The following is a 27,178-nucleotide window of genomic DNA, read 5'->3' as shown; positions in this document are numbered from 1 at the left end:
ACCCCTTAAACCTTGCCTCCCATATAATCCTCCACCTTAAATTACTCCATATTCCTGTCTAGTAGTCTCTTAAATTTCACTAGTGTATCTGCCTGCACCACTGACTCAGGCAGTGCATTCCACGCACAACCACTCTCTGAGTAAAAAACCTTCATCTAATATAGCCCTTGAACTTTCCTCCCCTTACCTTAAAGCCATGCCCTCTTGTATTGAGCAGTGGTGCCCTGGGGAAGAGGCACTGGCTGTCCACTCTATCTATTCCTCTTAATATCTTATATACCTCTATCATGGGGTATCATATCCTCTTCTCCAGAGAGTAAAACCCGAGCTCCCTTAATCTCTGATCATAATGCTAAACCAGGCAGCATCCTGGTAAATCTCCTCTGTATCCTTCCTATAGTGAAGCGACCAGAACTGGACACAGTACTTCAAGTGCGGCCTAACCAGAGTTTTATAGAGCTGCATCATTACCCCGCGACTCTTAAACTCTATCCCAACTTATGAAAGCTAACACCCCATAAGCTTTCTTAACTACCCTATCTACCTGTGAGGCAACTTTCAGGGATCTGTGCACATGTACCCCCAGATCCCTCTGCTCTTCCACACTCCCAAGTATCCTGCCATCTACTTTGCACTCTGCCTTGGAGTTCGTCCTTCCAAAGTGTACCACCTCACATTTCTCCAGGTTGAACTCCATCTGCCACTTCTCAGCCCAATTCTGCATCCTATCAATGTCTCTCTGCAATCTTCGACAATCCTCAACAGTATCCACAACATCACCAACCTTTGTGTCATCTGCAAACTTGCCAACCCACCCTTCTACCCCCCCATCCAGATCGTTAATAAAAATCACGAGAAGTAGAGGACCCAGAACTGATCCTTGTGGGACAACCCAAGTCACAACCCTCCACCACGACCCTCTGCTTTCTGCAGCCAAGCCAATTCTGAATCCACCTGGCCAACCTTCCCTGGATTCCATGCCTTCTGACTTACTGAATAAGCCTACCGTGTGGAACCTTGTCATCATGCTAACATCAAGTCAAGTTTATTGCCATTTAGCTATATATAACATATACAACCACATAAGACATATAAAAATGAGACGACATTTCTCTGAATCAGGGCGTAAAGCACAGAAGTGCACATACTTGCTAACTTACTAAAGGAAGGATAAAATCCACACATGAATCACACATAAATTACTAACTAATGTGCATTAATATTAAATAAATAGGTATGGAACAGATTAAACAGTGTGGCAGGGAGTTCAGAAGCCTCATGGCCTGTGGAAAGAAACTGTTTCTCATCCTGAATGTTCTCGTTTTTATGCATCGTGGTCTCCTTAGTAATGCTAAGGACCTGTGTACACAGTGTTCCTGATAAATTTCCGTGAGACCTCTATGATCCTCTCAGTTGTTCTCACAGTCCTTTGTAGGGAGTTCCGGTCTGATGCTCTCATACCAGATGGATGTCAGGATGCTCTCAATGGTGCTCCTGTAAAACGCAGTTAAGATGGGTGGTGGCGGGGGGCCTTGCTTGCCTGAATCTTCTTAGGAAGTGGATTGCATTTGCCTTCCTTACTACTGACTCAACCTTCAAGTTCATTTATCGGAAACTTCTTTAACCCCTTGCCTCTGATTTCACCTCTGATAAATGAGGAGATTGCAAAATTTAGTCTGAAAATCTGCAGATGCTGGAAATCCAAGCATTTGGAGGAACTCAGCAGCCCAGGCAGCATCTATAGAAAAGAGTAAATAGTCATCGTTTCAGACCAAGACTCTTCATTAGGACTAGAAAAAAAAGATGAGAAGTCAGACCAATAAGGTGAGGGGACAGGAGGAGGAAGTACAAGGTAGTAGGTGATAGGTGAAAATGGGAGCAGGAGGGGTGAAGCAAAGAGCTGGGAAATTGATTGGTGAAAAAGGTAAAGGACTGGAGAAGGTGGTAGCTGATAGGTAAAACCTGCCCATAACCTCCCTCTGGTGCGCCTTTGCCTTTCCTTTCATTCATGGCCTTCTATCACCTATTATATTTCCCTTTCTTCAGCTCTTTATCTCTTTCGGGTCCGGGTCAAAATATGATTGAAAAGTTGAAGGGCCGATCAACACGGGTTCCAACGACCATGGATTCGCCCTGGCCGTCGATCTCGGCTGCCCCAGCGACCCAGGGCGTATTGAAAACCCGGACTCCAGCGCCATCACCACGTGTTCCAACGACCATGGATTCACCCCAGCCGTCGGTCTCGGCTGCCCCAGCGACCCAGGGCATATTGAAAACCCGGACTCTAGCGCCATCACCACGTGTTCCAACAACCATGGACAACCTCAAAGCGATTGCGCAACCACTGACTGCGACTCCAGCCTTGAACTCCAGGCCGGGTCTTCACATGCTGCGATTGTGACTCCCGTCTCCCCTTCCCCCACCACCACTCTGCAATCCCCTCTCCCTCAGATCTCATTGTCAGCTCCTGGGCCCTCAGAGGCTCCATCTTCCTCTCACCCCAACCTTCCCCTCTCCACCGACACCACCAGCTTCCCTCCCCCCTCTGATCACATCTCTCATCCGTGCCGGGTCTTTATCATCTCCTCCGACCTTCAACTCTCTGAGGCAGAGCGCTCTGTCCTCAGTAAGGGCCTCAGCTTTGTTCCCCTTCACCCACACCTCAGCGAGTTCCGCGTACGCCATGACGCTGAACTCTTCTTCCGCCGGCTCCGTCTCCGAGCTTACTTCTTTGACAAGGACTCTCCTACCCTCACCGATGACCCCTTCTCCCGTCTTCAACCCTCCTCCTCTTCATGGACACCCCGCTCTGGTCTTCTGCCTGTTCTGGATCTCTTTATTGCTAATTGCCGATGGGACATCAACTGTTTCGACTTCACCACACCCTGTTCCAATTCCAACCTCACTCCTTCCGAACGCTCTGCTCTCCGCACCAATCCCAACCTCACTATAAAACCTGCTGATAAGGGGGGAGCTGTTGTTGTCTGGCATACTGACCTCTACCTGGCTGAGGCACAGCGACAACTCTCTCATACCTCCTCTTATTTACCCCTTGATCATGACCCCACTAAGGAGCACCAGGCCATTGTCTCCTATACCATCACCAACCTTATCAGCTCTGGGGATCTCCCATCCACTGCCACCTACCTCATAGTTCCCACACCCCGCACTTCCCGTTTCTACCTCCTACCCAAGATCCACAAACCCACATGTCCAAGTAGACCTATCGTCTCAGCTTGCTCCTGCCCCCCAAACTCATTTCTGCATACCTTGACAATGTTTTATCCCCCCTTGTTCAATCTCTTCCCACCTATGTTCGTGACACTTCTCACCCTTTGAATTTTTTCAATGATTTTAAGTTCCCTGACCCCCACCACCTTATTTTCACCATGGACATCCAGTTCTTATATACCTCCATCCCCCACCAGGATGGTCTTAAAGCTCTCCGCTTCTTTTAGGATTCCAGACCTAACCAAATCCCCTCTACCACCACTCTCCTCCGTCTAGCCGAATTAGTTCTTACTCTAATTTCTCCTTTGGCTCCTCCCACTTCCTCCAAACCAAGGGTGTAGCCATGGGCACCCGCATGGGTCCCAGTTATGCCTGCCTTTTTGTTGGCTTTGTGCAACAGTCCATGTTGCAAATCTATACGAGTATCCGCTCCCCTCTTTTCTTTCGCTACATCGACGACTGCATTGGTGCTGCTTCCTGCACGCATGCCGAGCTCGCTGACTTCATTAACTTTACCTCCAACTTTCACTCTGCCCTCAAATTTACCCGGTCCATTTCTGACACCTCCCTCCCCTTTCTTGATCTTTCTGTCTCCATCTCTGGACTCGGCTTATCTACTGATATCTGCTATAAGCCTACAGACTCTCACAGCTACCTGGACTATTCCTCTTCCCTCCCGTCTCTTGTGTTACATACCCGTGACACGTGACAGTGGTGTACCTGTCACGAGACTGGGGTTGAAGCTATACTGGACTTGAGGTAATGGTCTTGTGATGGTGGAGTGACGTCATTTTCCCGAAAGTAGAGGTCATGTGACAGGTGTTTTTTTTTAAACAGGGTATAAAAGGAGGACCCCTCCCTGTGAGGAGGGGCAGTTCGTGGCTGGATTTGCCATGTTGACTTCATGCCACTGTGTGATTTAATGTGATGACGCAGTTTAGTTGAAAGATGAAGTTTTATCTAATGCCTAAAGTTTAAACGGTCATTGCCAGCAGTTTCTTTACAATACTGCTAGCTGAGAATCAGTGGAGAGTGAAGATCGGAGTTCGGGAGTTAAAGATCGAGGAGAATCGATTTCGACTGTGAAACAGGTTCGACCTCGTTTGATTCTTATTCGGAAGGAATTCGTTGACTGTTCTCATGTTAATTCCTGCCAAATAGCAGAAAGGATTGAGGCCAGTGTGGTAAAAAAAAAGGTCAGTGCCTTTAAGCCGTTTCGTTTTGTAAATTCTTCGTGGAAAAAGTTCGATTTGAGAACCGAAGCAACACGACGTGAAAGAGAATTTAAATCGCCTTAAAAAGTCTCTCCCTTGAATGGACTGTGAGCATTTTGAACTTTTGGCAATACTACACCAAAGAACTGTTTTTGCAACATCGCTTTAAGAACTGTTTCAGCTGCCGCACAGCAGCTGATTTCCGGTTACGTTAGTGATTTGTTTACTTTTGGGGGGTTTGTTTTCAGTGTTTAATAAACGTGTTATTTGTTGTAAAAACCCCTGCCTCACTCATATATTTATTGTTGCCTGAATCCATAACATAAATATGAGGGTTCATCCGGGATTGGATCGTTTGAGTTTAAATGCTTGCTAACTTTTGGATCGGTGTTTTGGAAAAGGGGAATACTTGATTCTTTTGTTTGATTGGCTTGTGAGTGGTATTCCGCAACAATGAATATTGATGAGTTTCTGGTTTCGCCAGGCGCGGAGTTGTTAGCGAAGGGGAAAAAAACTGAGGTGTCTGAGATAGATTGCAGATTGCAACTTAAAGGTATTATGCAGACAACATCAAAGGCTGTAATACAGAGAAAAATCGCGTCACACTATGTGGATTCCAGTGTTTTTGATGAATCGATTTTAGAGTCATTTCCTATAAGTAATCTGCAGATGCAGTTTAAATCGAACAAATGAAGTTGGAGTGTTGTAGGTTGGAGGCTGAACAAAAACAAAGGTAATTTGAATATGCAATGACGGAATTAAGGTTTGGGAATCAGTCTTCTGCTTCTAAAAAGCTGTTTGTTGCTAGTCAAGAAATTAAATTAGTCCCACCATTTAGTGAAACAGAAGTGGAAAGATATTTCCAACATTTGGAAACTATTGCTCAGGTGTCAGGGTGGCCGAAAGATAAATGGTCAGTGTTGTTACAGAGTGTAATTAAAGGCAAAGCACAAGTTTACACAGCTTTAACTGCTGCGCAAGCACTTGATTATGATTTTGTGAAAATGCATATTTTAAAGTCATACGAATTAGTCCCAGAAGTGTACAGGGAAAGATTCAGAAGTTTGAAGACTGTGGAAAAATCTTAAGTGGAATTTGCCTATGATAAAGCTATGTGTTTTGAGAGATGGGTTTCTTCTAAAGATGTCAATTAAGACTATGATACATTGAAAGAGCTGATTTTAATGGAGGAATTTAAAAGAAGCATTCCTGTTGAAGTAAGGGCCTACTTAAATGAGAGGGATACTGATAAATTTCAGGACTGTGCTAGATTAGTTGATGAGTATGTTTTAATCCATGAATAAATTTCCTCAGGGCAGAATTTTTGAGAGGAGAAATAACACGGAGACTCAAGGTAAATCAGAAGTTAATGAGAAAGGTAAGGAGGAAGGAAAACCTGTGAAGGAAAGACAGTTTGGTCTTATTTGTAACTATTGTAAGAAGCCTGGCTATGTAATAGCTAACTGTTTCAGATTGAAAAAGAAAGAGAAGGAAGCAGTTTCAGATGCTTGTGTGCAACATACTGAAGCACCGGTAAAGTTACAGGGTTTGATAAACACAAATGAGGTTTTGTTAAAGTCTGACCAAGTTAGAAAGGGATATGATCATTTTATAACTGAAGGGTTCGTATCCTTGAAAGAAGGATCTACTCTGGTGCCAATAAAAATCCTTAGGGATACTGGAGCTTCTCAATCACTGATGTTAGACAGTGTGTTGAAGATTAATGAAGAGTCTGATACTGGTGAGGTAAATTATATAAGAGGTGTTGGGAGTGATTTTATGCCTGTACATTTACATGAAGTGAATTTAAAGTCAGGGTTAGTTACAGGATTTGTTAAAGTAGGACTACAACCTAGCTTACCTGTGAAGGGTATTTCTTTATTGTTAGGTAATGACTTGGCAGGTGGACAAGTTTTTCCTGAAGTGCATTTGGCAATGGAGTCAGAGGAACCAGAGATGAATTCTAACACAGATTCTTCCTGTGTTGTGACTAGATCTAAGGCTAAAAAGATTGATGCGCAGAATGAGGTTGTTACTCATGACTGTTCAACTCAGGATTCGAGTTTTGAGGATGTGTCAGAGACTTTCTTACCTTCGTTGTTTGAACAAGATTCTTGGAGTAAGTCTGACTATGAAGATTTATCTCTGTCTCGGAAGATGATAGCAGAGTAGAATAGAGACCCTGAGATTATAAAATTAAGAGAACAAGCTCTACTAGATAGGGAAATTGAGAAGGTGCCAGTAGGATATTACTTGGAAAAAGGAGTGTTGATGAGGAAGTGGAAATCGCCTACAATTCCTGCAAGTGAGGAATGGAATGTTGTTTACCAGGTAGTTGTTCCTAAAGTTTATCGAAATGAGATTTTGACTTTAGCTCATAGTGTGCCTTTAGGTGGACATTAAGGGGTAAGGAAAACTGTGGACAAGATTTTAAAACATTTTTACTGGCCTGGTCCAAGAAAAGATGCGGCGATGTTTTGTAAAACGTGCCATACTTGTCAAATTGTGGGTAAACCAAATCAAGTTACACCAGTGGCTCCATTACAACCTATTCCAGCATTTGGTGAACCGTTTTCTAAAGTTATTGTAGATTGTGTTGGTCCATTACCGAAGACAAAAACTGGTTATCAGTACTTGTTGACTGTCATGTGCACTTCGTCTAGGTTTCCAGAGGCAGTACCACTTAGGAAAATAAAAGCTAAAACTGTGACGAAGGCCCTTATAAAATTCTTTACTTATTTTGGATTACCTATGGAGATACAAACTGATCGAGGCAGTAATTTTATGTCTAGATTGTTTCAACAGATAGTTTATAAATTGGGAGCTAAGCAAATCACTTCGTCTGCATACCATCCAGAGTCGCAAGGTGCCTTGGTGAGGTTTCCTTCTACCCTCAAGAATATGATTAGGACATATTGTGTGGAAAATGAAAGTGATTGGGCTGAGGGTATAAAGTTACTTTTATTTGCAGTAAGGGAATCGATACACGACTCTTTAGGTTTCAGTCCATTTCAACTTGTGTTTGGGCATAGAGTTAGAGGACCTTTAGCTTTATTAAAAGAACAGTGGACTAGTAAGGAAATACACACTCATTTGTTGGACTATGTTTTGAAATTTAAGGACAGGTTACATTAAGCTTGTAGCTTAGCCAAGGAAAATTTAAAATTGGCTCAGGAGAAAATGAAAACTTGGTATGATAAAGAAGCTAGGATGAGGATGTTTAAGCCTGGAGATAAGGTGTTGGTTCTTTTCCCAGTGCAAACAAATCCTTTACAAGCTAGAATTCATGGTCCTTATGAAATTGTGTCTAAAGTCAATGATGTGGATTACGTGGTAAAAACTCCAGATCGTAGAAGGTCAAAACAACTTTGCCATATAAATATGATAAAACCATATTATGAGAAACCAACTGATACTGTGACTGTTGTGGTTAGTGAGAATGAGTTTGATTTAACTAGGAACATGATAGATGATTCATCTGAATTTCATTCTAAATCCAATATTGTTTCTGTCAGGTTACCAAATTCAACCATTCTGGAAAATATTGATGAGAAATTAGTACATTTACAGCTAGAGCAGAAACAACAGATGAAGGAATTAATTTTTAAATATAAGGATTTGTTTCCAGATGTTCCGAGAAGGACTACTATAGCTTCACATGATGTAGATGTTGGAGATGCCAAACCTATTAAACAACATCCATATAGGATGAACATAGAAAAATGTGAACTTGCTGAGAAAGAAATTGAATATATGTTAGAGGATAATATTATTAGACATTCTAACTCGAATTGGAGTTCACCCTGTGTTATGGTGCCAAAACCAGGTGGTAGCATTAGGTTTTGTACGGACTATAGGAAGGTGAATGCTGTAACGAAAACAGATGCATATCCAATTCCTAGAGTAGATGATTGTGTAGATAAAGTTGGAAAAGCAAAGTTCCTTACAAAGATTGATTTATTGAAAGGGTATTGGTGTGTTCCATTAACGGACAGAGGTAAAGAGATTTCTGCATTTGTAACTCCATCTGGGCTATATGAATATAATGTTCTTCCATTTGGGATGAAGAATGCCCCAGGTACTTTCCAGAGGATGATTAACTCTGTGATTCAGGGATTGAAAGATACTGATGCTTATATTGATGATTTAGTGACAGGAAATGTTACTTGGGAAGCACACATTATTGCGGTGGAGAAATTGTTTGAAAGGCTTTCAAATGCTAACTTAACTATTAATTTAGCTATGAGTGAATCTGGACATGCCACTGTGACTTACTTTGGTTATGTTGTGGGTCAAGGTAAGGTAGCTCCTGTTCAGGCAAAAGTTCGGGCAATTTTAGAGATTCCCTCTCCAACAGGGAAAAAAACTCTCAGAAGATTCTTGGGAATGGTAGGATATTATTGAAAATTTTGTAAGAATTTTGCGAATGTTGCTCGTCCATTAACTAACCTTTTGCAGAAGAATGTGAAGTTCGTGTGGACAGTGCCTTGTCAAGAAGCATTTGAAAAATTGAAAACAATGATATGTCAACAACCTATGCTTAAGGCACCTGACTTTGAAAAACCTTTTTCATTAGCTGTAGATGCTAGTGATGAGGCTGCAGGAGCAGTATTGATGCAAAGGAATGAGGGTGTTGAGGTTGATCATCCAGTAGCTTACTTTTCTAAGAAATTTAATAAGCATCAAAGAAACTATTCGACAATAGAGAAGGAATTGTTACCTCTTGTTTTAGCTTTGGAATATTTTGAGGTATATATATATATATGAGGAATATTTTGAGGTTTTGGTACAACTCAAAATGTTTACACTGATCATAATCCGTTAGTTTTTCTGAGTAAGATGAAAAACAAATACAGAAGATTATTAAATTGGAGTTTGATGTTACAAGAGTACAATATTATGATAACTCATATTAAAGGTAAAGATAATGTGGTTGCTGATTGTCTATCTCTATGTTGAATGTACAATGTAATTTTTTTATGGAGTGGATTTTTTTACAATTGTAACACTCCTACTGTATTGTAAGATGTTATATGATGATACTGTATTGTATATTATGTATGTTATAAAATTTATATATTTGTTTTTCTTGTAAATAATTTTTGTTCTTGTCAGACCAAAAATGTTTTTTTGGAGGGAGGTGTTACGTACCCGTGACACGTGACAGTGGTGTACTTGTCACATGACTGGGGTTGAAACTATACTGGACTTGAGGTAATGGTCTTGTGATGGTGGAGTGACATCATTTTCCCGCCAGTAGAGGTCATGTGACAGGTTTTTTTTAAACAGGGTATAAAAGGAGGACCTCTCCCTGAGGAGGGGCAGTTCGTGGCTGGATTTGCCATGTTGACTTCATGCCACTGTGTGATTTAATGTGATGACGCAGTTTAGTTGAAAGATGAAGTTTTATCTAATGCCTAAAATTTAAACGGTCATTGCCAGCAGTTTCTTTACAATACTGCTAGCTGAGAATCAGTGGAGAGTGAAGATCGGAGTTCGGGAGTTAAAGATCGAGGAGAATCGATTTTGACTGTGAAACAGGTTCGACCTTGTTTGATTCTTATTCGGAAGGAATTCGTTGACTGTTCTCATGTTAATTCCTGCCAAATAGCAGAAAGGATTGAGGCCAGTGTGGTAAAGGAAAGGTCAGTGCCTTTAAGCCGTTTCGTTTTGTAAATTCTTCGTGGAAAAAGTTCGATTTGAGAACCGAAGCAACACGACGTGAAAGAGAATTTAAATCGCCTTAAAAAGTCTCTCCCTTGAATGGACTGTGAGCATTTTGAACTTTTGGCAATACTACACCAAAGAACTGTTTTTGCAACATCGCTTTAAGAACTGTAAGCTTCATTGCTTTAAGAACTGTTTCAGCTCCCGCACAGCAGCTGATTTCCGGTTACGTTAGTGATTTGTTGACTTTTGGGGGGGATTGTTTTCAGTGTTTAATAAACTTGTTATTTGTTGTAAAAACCCTTGCCTAACTCATTTATTTATTGTTGCCTGAATCCATTACACTTGCAAAAATGCTGTCCCCTTCTCACAATTCCTCTGTCTCTGCCGCATCTGCTCTCAGGATGAGGCTTTTCATTCCAGGATGAAGGAGATGTCTTCCTTTTTAAACAAAGGGGCTTCCCTTCTTCCACCATCAACTCTGCTCTCAAACGCATCTCTCCCATTTCCCGCACATCTGCCCTCACCCCATCCACCTGCCACCCACTCGGGATAGGGTTCCCCTTGTCCTCAGCTACCACCCCACCAGCCTCCAGGTCCAATGTATAGTTCTCCGTAACCTCGACCACCTCCAACGGGATCCCACTACCAAGCACATCTTTCCCTCCCCACCTCTTTCTGCTTTCCAAAGGGATCGCTCCCTACGTGACTCCCTTGTCCACTCGTCCCCCCCCATCCCTTCCCACCAATCTCTCTCCTGGCACTTATCCTTGCAAGTGGAACAAGTGCTACTCCTGCCCTTACACTTCCGCCATCACCACCATTCAGGGCCCCAGACAGTCCTTCCAGGTGAAGCAACACTTCACCTGTGAGTCGGCTGGTGTGGTATACTGCGTCCGGTGCTCCTGGTGTGGCCTTTTATATATTGGCGAGACCCGATGCAGATTGGGAGACCGTTTTGCTGAACACCCACACTTGGTCCGCCAGAGAAAGCAGGATCTCCCAGTGGCCACACATTTTAATTCCATGTCCCATTCCCATTCTGATATGTCTATCCATGGCCTCTTCTACTGTCAAGATGAAGCCACACTCAGGTTGGAGGAACACCACCTTATATACCAGCTGGGTAGCCTCCAACCTGATGGCATGAACATTGACTTCTCTAACTTCCGTTAATGCCCCTCCTCCCCTTCTTACGCCATCCCTGACAATATTTGTTTGTTTTTTTTCTCTCTCTCTCTGCCCATCACTCTGCTTGTTCTCCATCTCTCTCTGGTGCTCCCCCGCCCCCTTTCTCCCGAGGCCTCCCATCCCATGATCCTTTCCCTTCTCCAGCTCTGTATCACTTTCACCAATCACCTTTCCAGCTCTTAGCTTCATCCTACCCCCTCCGGCCTTCTCCTATCATTTTGCATTTTCCCCTCCCCCACTACTTTCAAATCTCTTAGTACCTTTCCTTTCAGTTAGTCCTGACGAAGGGTCTCGGCCTGAAACGTTAACTGTGCTTCTCCCTATAGATGCTGCCTGGCCTGCTGTGTTCCTCCAGCATTTTGTGTGTGTTTTATGCAATTTATCTCCATTTAAGTAATACTTTTTGTTCTTTTATCCAAAACTTCATATTCCCCATTGAAAAAACGCCCAGGTAGCATTTGGTCATGGATTATTGATTAATGGCATTGATCATCAAGCCAGACGAACAAGCAATGTATACAGGATATTATAAATTAAGACACAGAGATTAAAATCCAGAGAAACATATAAACCCATATAAAACACCAGTGTGGCTCCAGCTGAAGTATAATGCTTACATTTTATACATACCTAAGCAATTTTTACATGATCTTTAGTGTTGATATGTAGTTCACTAGAATGGTTCTAGAAACAGATTATGTAGTTGCTGGGGCAAATTAAAACTACAGTTGTTCTCCTTATACTTAAAGCAAAGATGACCAAGAAAAACATCCAAATCTGCAGAACGATTCCAGTGCTGAAGAGTTAGGCAGTGAGGAGGGCACAGAACCAGGAGTGATACAGGGGAAATTATTTTATACTTCTAATTGTGGTGAATATAGATTTTTATAACTTTGAAAAGGGAATTGATAAATTACTTGAAGGAGAAACTGCAGACTTATTGGAAAAAGAGAAAGTAGTGAAACTAACCCTTCAGAGCAAGCAATGGGAGAGGCCGAATGGTCTTTTCCTGTGCAATAATCTAACATTTTGTGTATTGTTCTTGATTTCCAGTATCTGCAGAATCCCCTGTGTTTACTAAACTAGCGTTCTTTTTTATGGGATCATATTGTGGAACAGTGATTTAATTATTGATTTAACCACTGAACTACTGTTATATTTGAGGTTTGAAGCTTAGCTGCATTATATGTTCATATATCTGTACCAGAAGTTTGGATGTATCACTTTTACACTGATTGTGACTGAATACAAACTACAACACAAACACAGCAATTACATATTGCAGCATTCAGAGCAGGAGGCTCTGTCCTATCCAAGACTATTCTACCTCCTAGCCTCCCACAATCTGAGGTAAGTTTTTGATATAGGTAGCATTTTGAAAACACCAAAGTGAATTGGTGAAACAGTTTTGAAAAGTCTACAAATGCTAAAACATCCTTTATGTATAGTTAATTTTAAATCTTCAAAGGCAAATGATCAAAACTGCTTTTAAGGATACGGTATAGGTTGTTATGTTTAATCCACATGAATCGAACTGCTCCATGTGACAAGATGGGTGTCAGAGAGCATTCTTCCTCTTTTTCCATCAGAATAGGCATGAAATGTTCTATTTCTGACATTTCCACGTCTCCTCGATAATTCCGACAGATTAGGACCTGAGAAATAAGACACATTTAGCAATATTGTGACATATTCTGGAAAACAGTGATATGACTACTTACTTCACCACAGTGATAGGCCCTAGTCACAACAAGCCAAAGCACCAGCAGCTGGGAGAGATGGTGGGGGTGGGGATGGAAATGGGGTGCCCTCTCCTCAGCAGGGAGGTTAATCATTCATATCTCGGCATTTCCATGTTGGCTGCAGGAAACCCTGCTGGGTCTTCAGGTAGTTTATTGGATACACTCTCCTCCCTTCTCTCCCACTCTAATAATTGCTCCAGTTGGGATCACTGTTAGCACAGAAGTTTGATGTATTACTGAAATATCTATTCAACTCAATATTATTTATTTACTTTTTTGTTTACTTATTACTTGCATGATTTGTCCTCTATTGCACAGTATATATTTGTTAGTCTTTGTTAAGTATAGTTTTTATAAATACTATTGGATTTATTTATTTTCCTGTAAACGCCTGCAGATAGTATATGGTGACTTGATAATAAATTTACTTTGAACTTTCAGAATACAAATAATTCTATACCAGAGAATCATAAGTGCAAATTTATCATCTTGCCCAATGAGATAAAACAGTATAGGATTTGTATCGCCCAAACTACAGCCTCTCCACCTAGAAGATCAAAAGATATTAGACTAGAAGACAAATGAGAAGAAATAGGCCATTTGACCCATCGAGTCTGCTCCATCATTCAATCATGGCTGATTGGTTTTTTCCCCTCACTTTTTTAATGAATTACTGATTAGGCCACAACCAGGATTATGTCACCCTAATTTAGGAAGAATGTGAAGGCCCCAGAGATGGTGAAGAAGCATTCTACTAGAATGCAAGTGAAATCTCTCAATACAAAAACCAAAATTATTCAGGAAAAGCTGAGGTTGTTTTCTTCAGTGCAAAGCAGGTTGAAAGGAAATTTGTTAAGTGATATATAGAAACCACTGGTGTGACTGGCAAAAGCACAGCAAAATGAAAATAATGTCTGTGACTTGGAAATCACTGCCTGTAAGGGAGCTGATAACAGCATATAAAACATTGAAACACAGGCCACTGATAAAGGTGAGCACCAGCTATCTGCAATTTGATTGCTGGTGGGATCACTCTGCTGCAGGAGAGGGGAGACTGTCTTTTGATCACTTGTGGAATCACTCTGTGGCTGGAGAGGGGAGACTGCCTTTTGATCGCTAGTGGGATCGCTCTGCTGCTGGAGAGGGGAGACTGCCTTTTGATCGCTAGTGGGATCGCTCTGCTGCTGGAGAGGGGAGACTGCCTTTTGATACTGGTGGGATCGCTCTGCTGCCGGAGACAGGAAAGGCTACTGCTATACCCGAAGAATGTTACCTAGATTTTCAGTATTTTGGATACGGACTGGACTCTAGACCTTTTTCTCCCCCAGTCTTGCGGTTTTTAATTTTCTGTGTTTCTCACCCAATCTTCCTCATCTTTTTTGTGTGGGGTAGGGGGATTTGGGCCGATGTGCCTGTTCTGTTTTTATTAGTATTTTTGTGTGGGGAGTGGGGATTTGGAGATTGATGATGGTGCTGCTGTTCTTTTGTTTCTTGGTTTCATGGAGAGGAATTTCAGAGTTGTATGCTCTGATAACAAATGAACCTTTGAACCTTGATAAAACTCAACTGTTCAGGAATGGAAGGATGGAAGTCAGACTGATTTGACTGCCCTACAAACCTCTGGATGGAATAAATGACCTTCTATTATAACAATTGTATGACTATATTGCGTGAGGATACCTCCACCTACATATTCCTAAATTGCACATTATCCTGTCTCGGTTGTAATGGAATGCTTAAATATTTTCAAGTCTAAATCCAAGAGCCCTCTACCACACTTCACCATGCGAGTATCATCCCCAGACAGTTTCATGTCCATAACTCACCACCATCTTATGATCAAGAACTAAAGAAACATTCAACTGTATAATAAAATGATTTTATCTGCATTTGCCAGTCATTTAGCCCTACTCTACACAGAAGCCTGCCAAGTTCAAATAACCTCTTTCTACTATCTTCCCAAATCCCTCTAGCCCCTACTCCCACAAATGCATGAGGGCTGATTGATAAGCTCGTGGCCCAAGGTAGAAGGAGTCAATTTTAGAAAACCTAGCACATTTATTTTTCAACATAGTCCCCTCCTACATTCACACACCTAGTCCAGCGGTCGTGGAGCATACGGGGATCTTGGACCTCCAGGAAGTGTCCACAGATGGGTGATTGATAAGTCTGTGGCCTAAAGTAGGAGATGAGTTATACAGCTCTTGTTACATGCACGTGCAGTTCAACTCTTTGAGTGATTATGCAGAAAGTTTGAAGTTAATAACTTATCTCCTACCTTAGGCCACAAACTTATCAATCACCCCGATGAGTTATTAACATGTAATGAGAGCTGTATAACTCATCTCCTTCTACCTTAGACCACAAACTTATCAATCACCCCTCATATTACCAGACTCCCTCTGCAGCAAATCCTCTTATGTAGCAGCAAAATGATAAGTCTGTAAAAAATGAACTCCATCAAAATGCTTTTTACTTGATCAATTGGGGACCATCAGAACTTTTTTCTCAAGCTAATACTCTGTTAACCAATAAGGTGGTGTAGGATGATACTGCAGAATCAAATACCCAGTGCATTTGATGGAAAAGCTATCATTTGTCAAAAGTTGTTTTCTTCAATAGCAAATGATTTACAGAGTCTTTTGAAATTACCAGGGGCTACAGCAAATAAAATTCCCAATCAAGCATGTAGTAACATTTCTTGACAATGGTATCACAGTTATCTTCAGTTTATGTTACACTTTTTGCATTACAACTATGATCATCCCAAAGTCACATTAAGATTCTACATAGTGATGTTATTTTCCCACTTCTACATTTGTTCAACTTGATACAAGTCTCAACATCCACAGTCTTTGCTTCAAAACCTTTATGACTGCCAACAAAGATTAAATAGAAGCTTCTTGTATTTGGAACAGAAAAGTGGATCAAGGAAAATGTTAAGATGCGATTCCATCCAAAGATTCAAGATTATTTTATGCACGCAAGTATAAGGAGAACAAAGTAATTGTAACTCTGAATCCAATGCAGCACAAAAAAACGCTAAAGCTAAAGAACACAATAATAATAAGTAAAGCACAAACATAAATACATAAGTTCATATCCACGAAGCGACACTAGGATTTACACAAGGTGACTGATGGGGAAAAATAAAGTATTGGTGGAGGTGTTAACCAGCTTTAATTCTTGGGGAAAGTAACTGTTTTTGAGTCTGGTAGTCCTTGTGTGGATGCTATGTAGCCTCCTCCCTGATGGGAGTAGGACAAATAGTCCATGAGCAGGGTGTGTGGGATCCTTCATGATGTTATTGGCCCTTTTCTGGTACTTTCTGTATATATGTCCTTGATGCCAGGTAGGCTGGTGGCAGTTTTAACCACCAGTGGTAGAGCCTTCCTGTCTGCCACAGTGCAGTTTCTGTACCAAGCAGTGATGTCGCTTGTGAGGATGCTCTCTACAGTGGAATGAGGTGAGAATGGAAGAGCAAAGTTCAGCTCCCTTCAGCCTCGTCAGAAAGCAGAGGCATTGGTAAACTTCCTTGTCTGTGTAGGATGTGTTCTGAGACCATGAGGTTGTTTGAGATGTGCATTCCCACCATTTCCACTGTTGTGCTGCCAATGTAAAGGGAGGTGTGAGTGGTGCAAGTTCTCCTGAAGTCAACAGCCATCTCTGTTGTCTTGTTGATGTTAAGGAAGAGGTTATTTGCCTGGCAACAAGCCTCGAGCTCTTCCACCTCCTCTCTGTAGGCCTTCGCATCGTTCTTGGTGATGAGCCCACCACTGTTATGTCATCAGTGAATTTGACAATGTGATTACTCAGGTGCTTGGCCATTTGGTCATGTGTAAGCAGTGTACAGCAGTGTGTCCAGCACAGAGCCCTGGAGGCACCCATGTTGCTGATGTTGGGGAGAGAAGAACGGTTGTGCAGCATGACTATTTGAGGTCTGTTCGTTAGGAAGTCCAACAGTGGTGTATTTAAAACAAGGAGTAGGAGATTGTTCGCCAAGGTCTGTGGGACAATAGCACTGAATGCTGAACTGAGAGCCAGAAACAGCATTCAGACAGTAGAGTCTTGTTTTCTAGGTGTGTCAGGAACAGGTGCATGATAGATGCTGTTGCATCAGTCATAGAGCAGTTCTGTCAGTCCACACATTAATGACATTTTGTTCAAAATCAAACTGAAGTCTTACATAAGGAAACAGCAAACATAGCCAAACTTTAGCAGGGAGGGAGGGCTGGTTTTGAGAATTTGCTTAATAATGGATGAGGAGCTAAATGTAGCGCTACCTTGTGTGAGGAAAAATACACTGTGATGCATATACATTTTAAATATGGTGACTGGAAATTACAATGCAAATAAGTCATCAAGAATGGATTGGACCAGCTAGATGGTAGCACTTAAGAGTTAGGAGGCTAAGAGGAGATCTAGCAATGCCAAGGAGACAAAATGAGGAAGCATTTTTAGAAGTTAAATGGTTGATATCAAGAAGGCATAATTTTAAGCTGATTACAAATAAAACAAATAATGTTATGTAGTTTTTTTTATATCAATGGTTAAGATTTGGAATGCGTGACCAGAAAGATGTATATAGTTGATAGATCTTAAAAAGATTTCAAGGAGAGAAAAAAATTACAGGCATAAAGTGCGTGCACGGGGAGAAAGGCTATACGGACTATACACTGAAAGAGACAGAACAGAATTAATGCCCTGAGTAGCATCATTTTTGGAAGATTATTTAATAAGTCTTACACTCATTTCAGTGACATCCAGCAGTAACACGAGACTGAAGCCACTCAGCCCATAACCAAGGAAGATCAATGTGAGGTGAAGCACAGGGCATATCACTTGCAATAGCCAAAATTTGTTTGGTTTGACTGCAATTCCCAATATGTAGTAAATTTTATGAAGACAGTATTGTGAAGCCAGAATACACTGGATGCCAAACCCAAATTCACTTCATACAGGTATCTTCAAAGTTCAAAGTAAATTATCTTTGTCACCATATACAACCCTGAGATTCATTTTCTTGCAGGCATACTCAATAAATCCATAACAGAATCAATGAAAGACCACACAAACTTGTGTTCAGTCAATGCGCAAAAGGCAACAAAATGTGCAAATAAAAAGGGAAAGAAATAATAATAAATAAATAAGCAATAAATATCTAGAGCGTGAAATGAAGAGTCCTTGCAAGTCAGTCCATAGGTGTGGGAACACTTCAGCAATGGGGCAAGTGAAGTTGAGTGAAGTTATCCCTTTTGGTTCAGAGCCTGATGGTTGAGAGGTAATAACTGTTCTGAAACCTGGTGGTGAGAGTCCTGAGGCTCCTGCACCTTCTTTCTGATGGCAGTGAGAAGACAGCATGTCCTGGGTGACCTAATACAGCATTTTCTTTGTCTATTCAATACAAACTGGGATTGAACATACAGTGAAACTAACAAGAGTTATCACCCTCTATACTATGTCTATCTCCTTCTGATCTACACACAACTTTTAGAAAAGAGGAACTACAATAAATCTTGAGAATACATTTACACACATAAAAAAAACCTTGGATAAAGTCAGCAACTTGGTGAAGACAGGAGGAGAAGAGCTCTCTGGCCACTTAGGCCCTGGAGCACACTATTTCTATCAGAGTGCTGACTTCCACCAAGAACTTGGCTCCCAACTCTGGGCAAGGCCAGTGTCACAATACCTGGCCAGCTGCAGAGACAATGATGAGGCCACAATTCTGGGTGTGCAGCTTCAAGCTACTGTTCTAAAATAACTGTTTGTCACAGATATTTTCTATCATTCAGAACCATGTGTAAAATTTAAAATGTAACTTTACTTTCATTTTTAACAGTTTTCAAAAGATATGCACATGAAAAACAAACTTTTTAAAAATCATTCATTACTTGGTTGATAATGAATTATAATACCACCAGTTTATACCTAGCAAGTGAACCTGGCACAAGTTCAGAGAAAAAATTTCTCAGCCCAACAGCTGGGATATCTGCAGAAGTTCACATTAACTCACTGGATCCATGCTAAATCCAAACGGCAGGCGCAGAAGCCGTGAGACCACCACACAGCTAAGCAGATCCGTCTCAGCAGAAGATGTTACCCCATTATGTCAGGCCAATGTCTCAAACAAAACTCAAAAAAGACCCTGTGATGTCAACTTTTTTTTACTCTGAAGTAATATTTATTCTATTTGTCTTTCCACAGATGCTATCCGACCTGGTGCGTATTACGAACATTTTTCAGTTTTAATTGTAGATTTTCAACATCCACAGTACAGTTGGCCCTCCTTGTTTGTGAGGGATTGGTTCCGGGACCCCTCGCGGATACCAAAAAACGTGGATGCTCAAGTCCCTTATTCAACCTGTCTCAATGCAGTCGACATTAGGACCCAGCGGCAGAGCTCTGAATCCGCAGTGTTTCTGTTCACGAAAATAATCACGATCACGATTGAAAATAAGGTGGAAATAATAAAGTGATCGGAAAGAGGTGAAACGCCATCGGTCATTGAAAAAGCGTTAGGCTACAGTCGGTCAACCATTGGAACAATTTTAAAGGATAAAGTGAGAAAGGCTCTGCCCCGATGAAAGCTACAATTATTACTAAGCAACGCAGTAGTTTAATTATTGGGTTTTGAGGTTTTCAGTTTTTGATCCTTCACGTCAATCAGGCACGGATGGAGAGCTCGCTCGGGAGCGATCTGTCACTGAATCGAACTCAGGAACTTCTGTTCCCGAGCCCGGCGCTGAAGCATACGTTCTTAAGTGTTTTATATGTATAGAAAGTAAAATATATAATATATACTAAGACAAACGTTTGACTAACTGACACTAAATAATACCAGATGTACCTGTTCCAACTTACTTAGTTGGAGAATTTCAGATTTTTTTTCGATCCCGATCCACAATAACCTACGCACATCCTCCCATATACTTTAAATCATCTCTAGATTACTTATGATACCTAATACAATGTAAATGCTATGTAAAATAGTTGTTATACTGCATTGTTTAGGGAATAATGACAAGAAAAAAAGTCTGTACATGCTTGAACAACAAGTGCTGAAAGAGCACCTCCAGGTTTTCTCGCTTCTCAGTTGGTTGAATTCGCGCATGTGGAACTCACGGATAAGGAGGGCCAACTGTATTTTGCTTTCGAATTCTCCTATTTAATGAAAAAAGTTGTCTTTATAAAGCAATTTTCACCACTCCCAAAGCATGTGTTTTATTCAAATATACAACCTGAAGAGCTAACAGTTGACTTAAATGATGGCTCAAAATTGCACTGATGAAATCAGGCCTGATAGTCAAACCATGATGCTTAGGCACATGACATAATTAAAACTAACTACAACTTTGAATTATGGTTTCAGTAATTACAGCATAAAGTTTAGACAACTATTTTTATCAAGACAAGAAAATAAATTACCAACAATCTATAATGGAATGCTTCTTGTTCTGATTCATTTTATTATTTTTCTGACAAAGTTTTGAAGTATTTTATTATGTAGCACCTTGTACTTCCATCATAACCGCTTCAAAAGCAGCCATGTCAACAGCAAATCAGAGACCAGAATTTTACCATTAGCAGTGAAGCAAGACATCACTCGGGGGTTTGAAACAAAAACAACTGCCCACAAAGATCTAGCAAAATGGTAGTAACCAATATATTTTGAAATATTTGAAGTTGCACTAGAAATAATAGAAGAACATAAGATCAAAGATGTTGTTAATACCAATCTCTTAAAATACCACTGACAACAGTAGTAGAGCACTTTACAAAGAGACATCACCAGAACTTCTTAATTCAAACAATTCCACTTAGTGAACAGGATACTGCAACATTGCTCATCAACATACCAACTTAGGTATATAAATAAAGGTAAACGATAGGGAATTTCTCCCCAATGGGAAATGAGAAATAGCTCTTAGGTATTTTCTGCTTGTACAAAACCAATTACCTTGCAAATGTGCCTGGGAACCTTCTCAAACCGTACAATTTATGCTTGTAGCACTAATATCTACTTACACTTGTTCTTATACTCCATGTACTGTGATAGTTTATGTAGCTGCTGAGATCTTTCAAACCAATTGAAGAGTTGCCTATCATTCTTCTTTGTCCTGCCAGATCTTTGAACATCTTCTCGTCTATTCTTTTCACTCAGTGGTTGATTTCCTGAACTAGTTCAAAAAACACATGGCTGTATCTCCTTAGGCCTCAGAGTTGTTGCTTTCCTCTTCACTCCTTGGCAATCCCTCATCATTTATCTAACAATGCATCAACCACAATTTTCAATCTATATAGTTGAACCCACATTAGCCTATCGAACCCACTTAGTTCCCAAACAGCATTAAAACCTGTTTCTCCAAAAACCATTTGTTCCAAATACTTCAACACACATTACAAGATTCTTCTACCAAAACTGAAATTGCAAAATGAAAGGAGCTCACAGAACTTGTTTCAAATGCACTGCATACTTGAAGTAATTCACAAATAGTAATTCTGTATCAGCTATTAGACACACTTATCGCATTTAATACCAGTTAACTTGAAATTGGAAGTTAAAGCTAAAGCCTGGAAGGGTGCCATGATCAAATTTGTAGATTTGAAATGATCAAATTTGTAGATTTGAGTACAGGCTAAAAAACTTGAACCTACAATGGACCTTCTGAAGAAAAATCATAAACCCAAAACATTAATTCCCATTGTCCAGAATCCAATTATTTGGAAAGCCCAATGGTTCAGCAATGGACTCCCTGGACCTGTGTCTCTCATGTTCCGCTAAATATAACGGAGTTCATTTTACATACTCCCTTTAAACTCACAGGGTTCATATACTACAACATCTTAGCTTATCGGGAGTTTTGCAATATCTTGCCAGAGGTGAACCCTGGTGAAGCATTTCCATTTTTAATTTCTGAATTCACAAAGGCCAGTCCTTGTAATATACAATCTACTAATAAATTCCGCCTCAGCAACTCCAAAAGGGAACTACATTAACTATATCTCCTTTTTTAAAGATGTTCCCATATCTTGCTCCAATAATCTCCACAGCAGCATTCTGCCTAACTCAGTCAAGCTTGTGGGTTGAAGATCTACACTGTGAAACACAAGTCCAAAGTTTAACTTGAAGCTTTACATAATATATATATTAGCAATGGATGGTGCAGCACAAATTCACTGGAATGATATTCTGGAAGAAGGGTTAAATTAAATTACACGATTTGTGTTCTCAACACCAAGTGGTGATCAAATTGGAGTGACAAGTTGGTTAAACAATTGGTTAAAGATGAAAGAAGAGACACCATTTTCTCTGGCACGGAATCAAGAATAAATGTGGAGCACCTTTTAGTTGTAACTAGGCCATTCAGTAGCAAGGCCAAGGAGCAATTCTTTCTGAAAAAGTAATAGAAATTTGGCATATGCAGCGCCCTAAATTTGTTGAAGAGAGAACTGGAACCTTAGAATTTGATTAACTTTAGACATGGATATAGAAGGATGTGGAATTTGACTGAAGCCAGCAAACAGAGTGACTCTTCTTTATTTGAGTCAACTGATTAGGCCAATGTGGAATCCGCAGATTCCGTAACAGGAAGTGCTTGACAGGGCAGGCATAGCAATAAATTGAGAGATGATACACTCATTCCACTGTTAATACTTGTTTTTTTTTGTATACTCCTAACACACAGATTAGAGATTCTCAATGAAATCGCTAATGCTCCATATCTGTTTTGAGTGGCCATGACAGCATGTTATATTTGATCAAACTGGCTTGAAAATCATATTCAAATTGTTTCTTCTGTCCACCTAGTAATCTACTGTAATAACAACACCCGGAACAGCTTGTCTGTTTTAGAGGTCTGGTATCAACATACAAAAGAACATCCGGCTTATTGGAGCTAACTGAGTGCAGTTAAGAAATCAATGCTTGAAATGTTAGTCTGGGACAGAACACTAACATTGCTTCGCTTATCCTGTCTATGGATTTGGAAAATTATGCAAAGACAAAACCGTTGACTATCCAGTAGGTTGAGATACCTCCTGTGTGTAGTTAACATCTCCAAAGAGTACAGGATGGCAGGAATCACCACTGCTTCACAGACTACAAGCTTTGTGCCGGGTATGGTTATAAACAACTGCTACAGTTGCTAAATGGCCCTCATCTATTCATTTGTGGCATAGTTTCAGAAACTGAGCTGCACTGTTGAATATACGATTATGTGTTGAGCCAAAGTCCAGTCTGCCCATTCAGATGGACATGGAGTAACAAATCTTCCTGATGATAGCAGGGAGTTCAATATTCCATACACAATACTTATACAACCAGACTGAAGTGAACATTTAGTGGTATGTGACCAGATCTTTCTTCACTTATTCACATACAGGATGTGGACATCACTTTCCACTGCCCTCAAACCAAGAAGGCAGTTAAGAGTCAACCACGTGGATAAGACAGGAATTACAGAACGAACAAAAATGTCCTTCCTTGAAAAATACCAATGTTTATTAACACAGACCAGATTACAGGCTGGAACATACTCAAGCATACCCACTGTCTGTATGGTGCAGCATAGCACCAATAAATTCCAAGGTCTTCCCACCAGCCACAAAGGAAAAACACTCTACACACTCTAAATCTATGCATCAGAGAACTTCCTGGGTGGAGTAAGATGGAAACCTTTCTTCAGTCCATCCCAACAGCCACAGGAGAGAGAAGAGAAGGGAGTGTATTCACCTCACCAACACCACTTAGAGAGGTTTAAAAGAGCATGGCAGGGAAGTGGGAACCAGAGCAGTAGGTCAACAGATGGAAGTATTGAGGGGAAAATAGGGGTTGAACCAAGCAAACACCATAGGAAAGACAAGGCAGGCCAAGTAAAATGTACATGGTGGGACCACTGGGCTGTAGTGTGTTTATTTTAAATGCAAATATTGCAGGTAAGGCAGATAAACTTGTAGCCTAGATCAATGTATGGAACTATAATCTTGTTGCCAATACAGGGACATGGTTGAGAGACATAAGATATAGGAGCAGAATTAGGCCAACTGGCCCATCGAGTCTGTTCTGTCATTTCATCATGGCTGGTCCATTTCCCTCTCAGCCTCAACCTCCTGCCTTCTCCCCATAACCTTTCATGCCCTGATTAACCAAGAATCTATCAAGCTCTGCCTTGAATACACCCAGTGACTGGCCTCCACAACCACCTATGGCCATGACTTCCATAGAGGGGACCAGGTCCAGCAGTTTGTCACTCCAAGGTTGTGAAGTTTCAGATGTGAAGGAGCTCTATTTCTAATCAGAGCAATTGCCAGCTGCCGTCGAGAGGACACACTGGAGGGCTCATCCACCGAGACAATATGGGGAGAAGGCAAAAATAAAGTAAGAAAGGTACAATCATTCTGACTGGCGTCCCAACTGCCATCAGAGATGGAGTAAAAGATAAGTAAAGAGATTACAGAAAGACGTAAAAGTAACAGCATTGTCACAGTGGGTAACTTTAACTTTCCCAACATTGACTGGGATTTCTGTAGTGGTAAATGGTCTTTTGAAGAACACTAAGGTGGATAAGCCCCCAGGGTTCAGCAAGATCTATCTCAGGTTACTAAGAGGCAAGGGAGGAGATTGCTGGGGCTTCTCTATCCTCTTTTGTCACAGCAGAAGTCCCAGGGGAATGAAGATCAACCAACATTGTTTCTTTATTTAAGAGAATCAACAGGGATAATCCAGTCTCACATCAGTGCAACTGAATACACAGAACATAGACATTTACACCACATTACAGACTCTTCAGCTCACAATGTTGTGCTGACCACGTAACCTACTCCAACTGCCTAGACAAGACCTTATTGTATCCGCCTCCACCACTGTCACCGGCAATGCAGGCATCACTCTCTGAAAGACTTACCCCTGACATCCCCTCTGTACCTACTTCCAAGCACCTTAAAACTATACCCCCTCATAGTTATTTCAGGCCTGGGGAAAGCCTCTGGGTGTCTACATGACCCATGTCTCGCATCATCTTATACAACTTTATCAGGTCACCGCTCATCCTACCCCACTCCAAAAATCTATTGGAGAGTATTTTTAATGTTAGATTTAGGGTTTTGGAACCCATGGAATTATGAGAGGTAATCAGTATGGATTTGTATGGGACAAGTTGTACCTAAAAATGTGATTGTTTTTTTCCTGAGGTAATGAGGATGATTGATAATAGAAGGGCAGTGGATATTGTATACACTGACTTCAGTGAAGCATTTGCAAAAGGTTCCTTATGAATCAGAAGATTAAGATAACACATCCACGGTGACATGACAGTTTGAATTCATACATTGGTTTGTCCATAGAAGAGGAAGCATAGTGGAGGGGTGTTATTCTGACTGGAAGTCTGTGACCAGTGGTGTTCCAGAGTGTATCATAATGCTGTGTGGCTTAGAGGGTACGTGCTATAAGGAGAGTTTGGATAAACTCATTCTTATCACTGGAGCATTAAAGACTAAGGGGAGATCTGACAGAAATTAATAAAATTATCAGAGGCATAGGTAGAATTGTTACATCAGGTAGAAATGTCAAATACTAGAAGGCACAACTTTAAGATGGGGATGAGGAAAGTTTAAAGACAACGTGCAGGGCAGGTTTTTATTTTAAATACAGAGTGACAGTTGTGAGGAATGCCATCAGGGATTCGTGGTGGAAGGAGATACATTAGAGGATTTTAAAGGCATTTCAGCAGACACAAGAATAGGCTGGGAATGGGAGTGATACAGACCATCTGCAAGGATAATGGGATTAGTTTAATTTGTCATTGGGCTAAAGGCTGTACTGTTCTACAATACGAGCAGAAATCCTGATTTTCCAGTGAAGAAAGGGTACATGGTGGAGGATCCCGTGTATTCTCTTCTCCTCACCCTGGTATTTAAAACATCAGCTCCTCTGCCATACTTGTTGGTCACTGTTAAACTTTTAGAGTAGGATTACACACAAGTCTAATCAAAGGAGTTTTCCCAAGATTGTCCGCATTAATACCTCGCCTACTCTTCTGTTCACATTCTCCTGCAGAACCCCTACATTCTATCTAATCCACAGTCCATCTCTCAGATACCTAATCCAATTCACTTTCAAAGACTCTCTTCATCTCATATTCTTGATACGTATTGTTCGTTTATATACAGTATTATTTTTTTTATCTTTGTATTTACACAATTTGTTTTTTTTTTAATTGCACACTAGTTGGTCTGTCCGTCCTGTTGGGTGCGGTTTTCATTAATTCTTGTTTCGTGTATTTACTGTGACTGACCGCAAGAAAACGAATCTCAGGGTATATATGCTTCGACAATAAATGTACTTTGAACTTTGATTTTATTCTCACACTGTCAACAACACAATCTTCACTTTTAAAAGATACATATTTCACATTGTCGTGAAAAGAGATAGGGTTGAGGAGTTGGAAACAGACAGGTGGCTGGGCTGGCTGGGGTTAGAGGACACTGTGGTGTGCCTGGGTGGGGATAGGTTAGGTGGTGGGATGGGGTGACGACGAGAAAGTGGGTGTAGGATGAGGACAGCGGTGCGATGAGGTGGAGGGGGATGAGAGGTGATGATGGGGTGAGGACGGGAGTGGGGAGGGCGCCAGCCCTTCCACCGTGGTCAGGAGGACGAAACCCGCGTATGCGTTACCCGCCTACCCAGGTTCTCCCCTTACCTTTCCCTTCAGGTCCAGCACGTAAACGGCAGAGGCCGACATGTTGCCGTCGGCTCTCCCAGCCCAGGAAGAAAAGGAAACCACAACTCGCTCCCGCTATCTGGGCCGCAGCGTCACCATAACAGCGCCGTCACTTCCGAAAACCGAGCAACAAGGCATGCTGTGATTGGCCAGAGCCCGCGAAGCTGCAGTGGGGTCACCATTCGCCCCCGTCACGTGTTGCCGGTGGATGGGTGGGTGTATCCGTTGTGGCAGAAGAGCGGAGTAAATGCAGTCACTTGTAGGACAAGTCTTGGGTGTGGTAGAAAGAGTGGGTAAAACAAGTATCTGATAGGCGTGCCTGTACCTGGCCCAGTCCCGCATCCTCAGGATGCATCTGTACATAGCCCAGTCCCACAGCACATCCCTGCCATGATGCTTGGTCTGCATCCCA

General features: G+C 41.3%; 1 protein-coding gene across 2 annotated transcripts in view; it reads right to left on the bottom strand.

The window, feature by feature from the left end:
• Nucleotides 1-26,899, bottom strand: part of ap1m1 (adaptor related protein complex 1 subunit mu 1) — a 146,150-nt gene extending 119,251 nt beyond the window's left edge. The window contains exons 1-3 of one of the 2 annotated variants that reach the window (XM_059991694.1): nucleotides 26,746-26,875; nucleotides 20,089-20,209; nucleotides 12,802-12,958 (exon numbers count right to left, since the gene is read on the bottom strand). In XM_059991694.1, coding sequence (XP_059847677.1) covers nucleotides 12,802-12,922 — 121 coding nt within the window. In that variant the 5' untranslated portion in view covers nucleotides 12,923-12,958; nucleotides 20,089-20,209; nucleotides 26,746-26,875. Of the gene's footprint in view, nucleotides 1-12,801; nucleotides 12,959-20,088; nucleotides 20,210-26,745 lie in introns of both variants that reach the window. The other variant, XM_059991693.1, reaches the window with a different exon arrangement.
• Nucleotides 26,900-27,178: the final 279 nt, after the last annotated feature.

The sequence above is a fragment of the Hypanus sabinus genome, chromosome 16 (genome assembly GCF_030144855.1).
Source record: "Hypanus sabinus isolate sHypSab1 chromosome 16, sHypSab1.hap1, whole genome shotgun sequence".
In the NCBI taxonomy this organism is placed as follows: domain Eukaryota; kingdom Metazoa; phylum Chordata; class Chondrichthyes; order Myliobatiformes; family Dasyatidae; genus Hypanus; species Hypanus sabinus.
The sequence above is the reverse complement of the archived record's forward strand: the minus strand, read 5'-3'. Positions and strand labels throughout refer to the sequence as shown.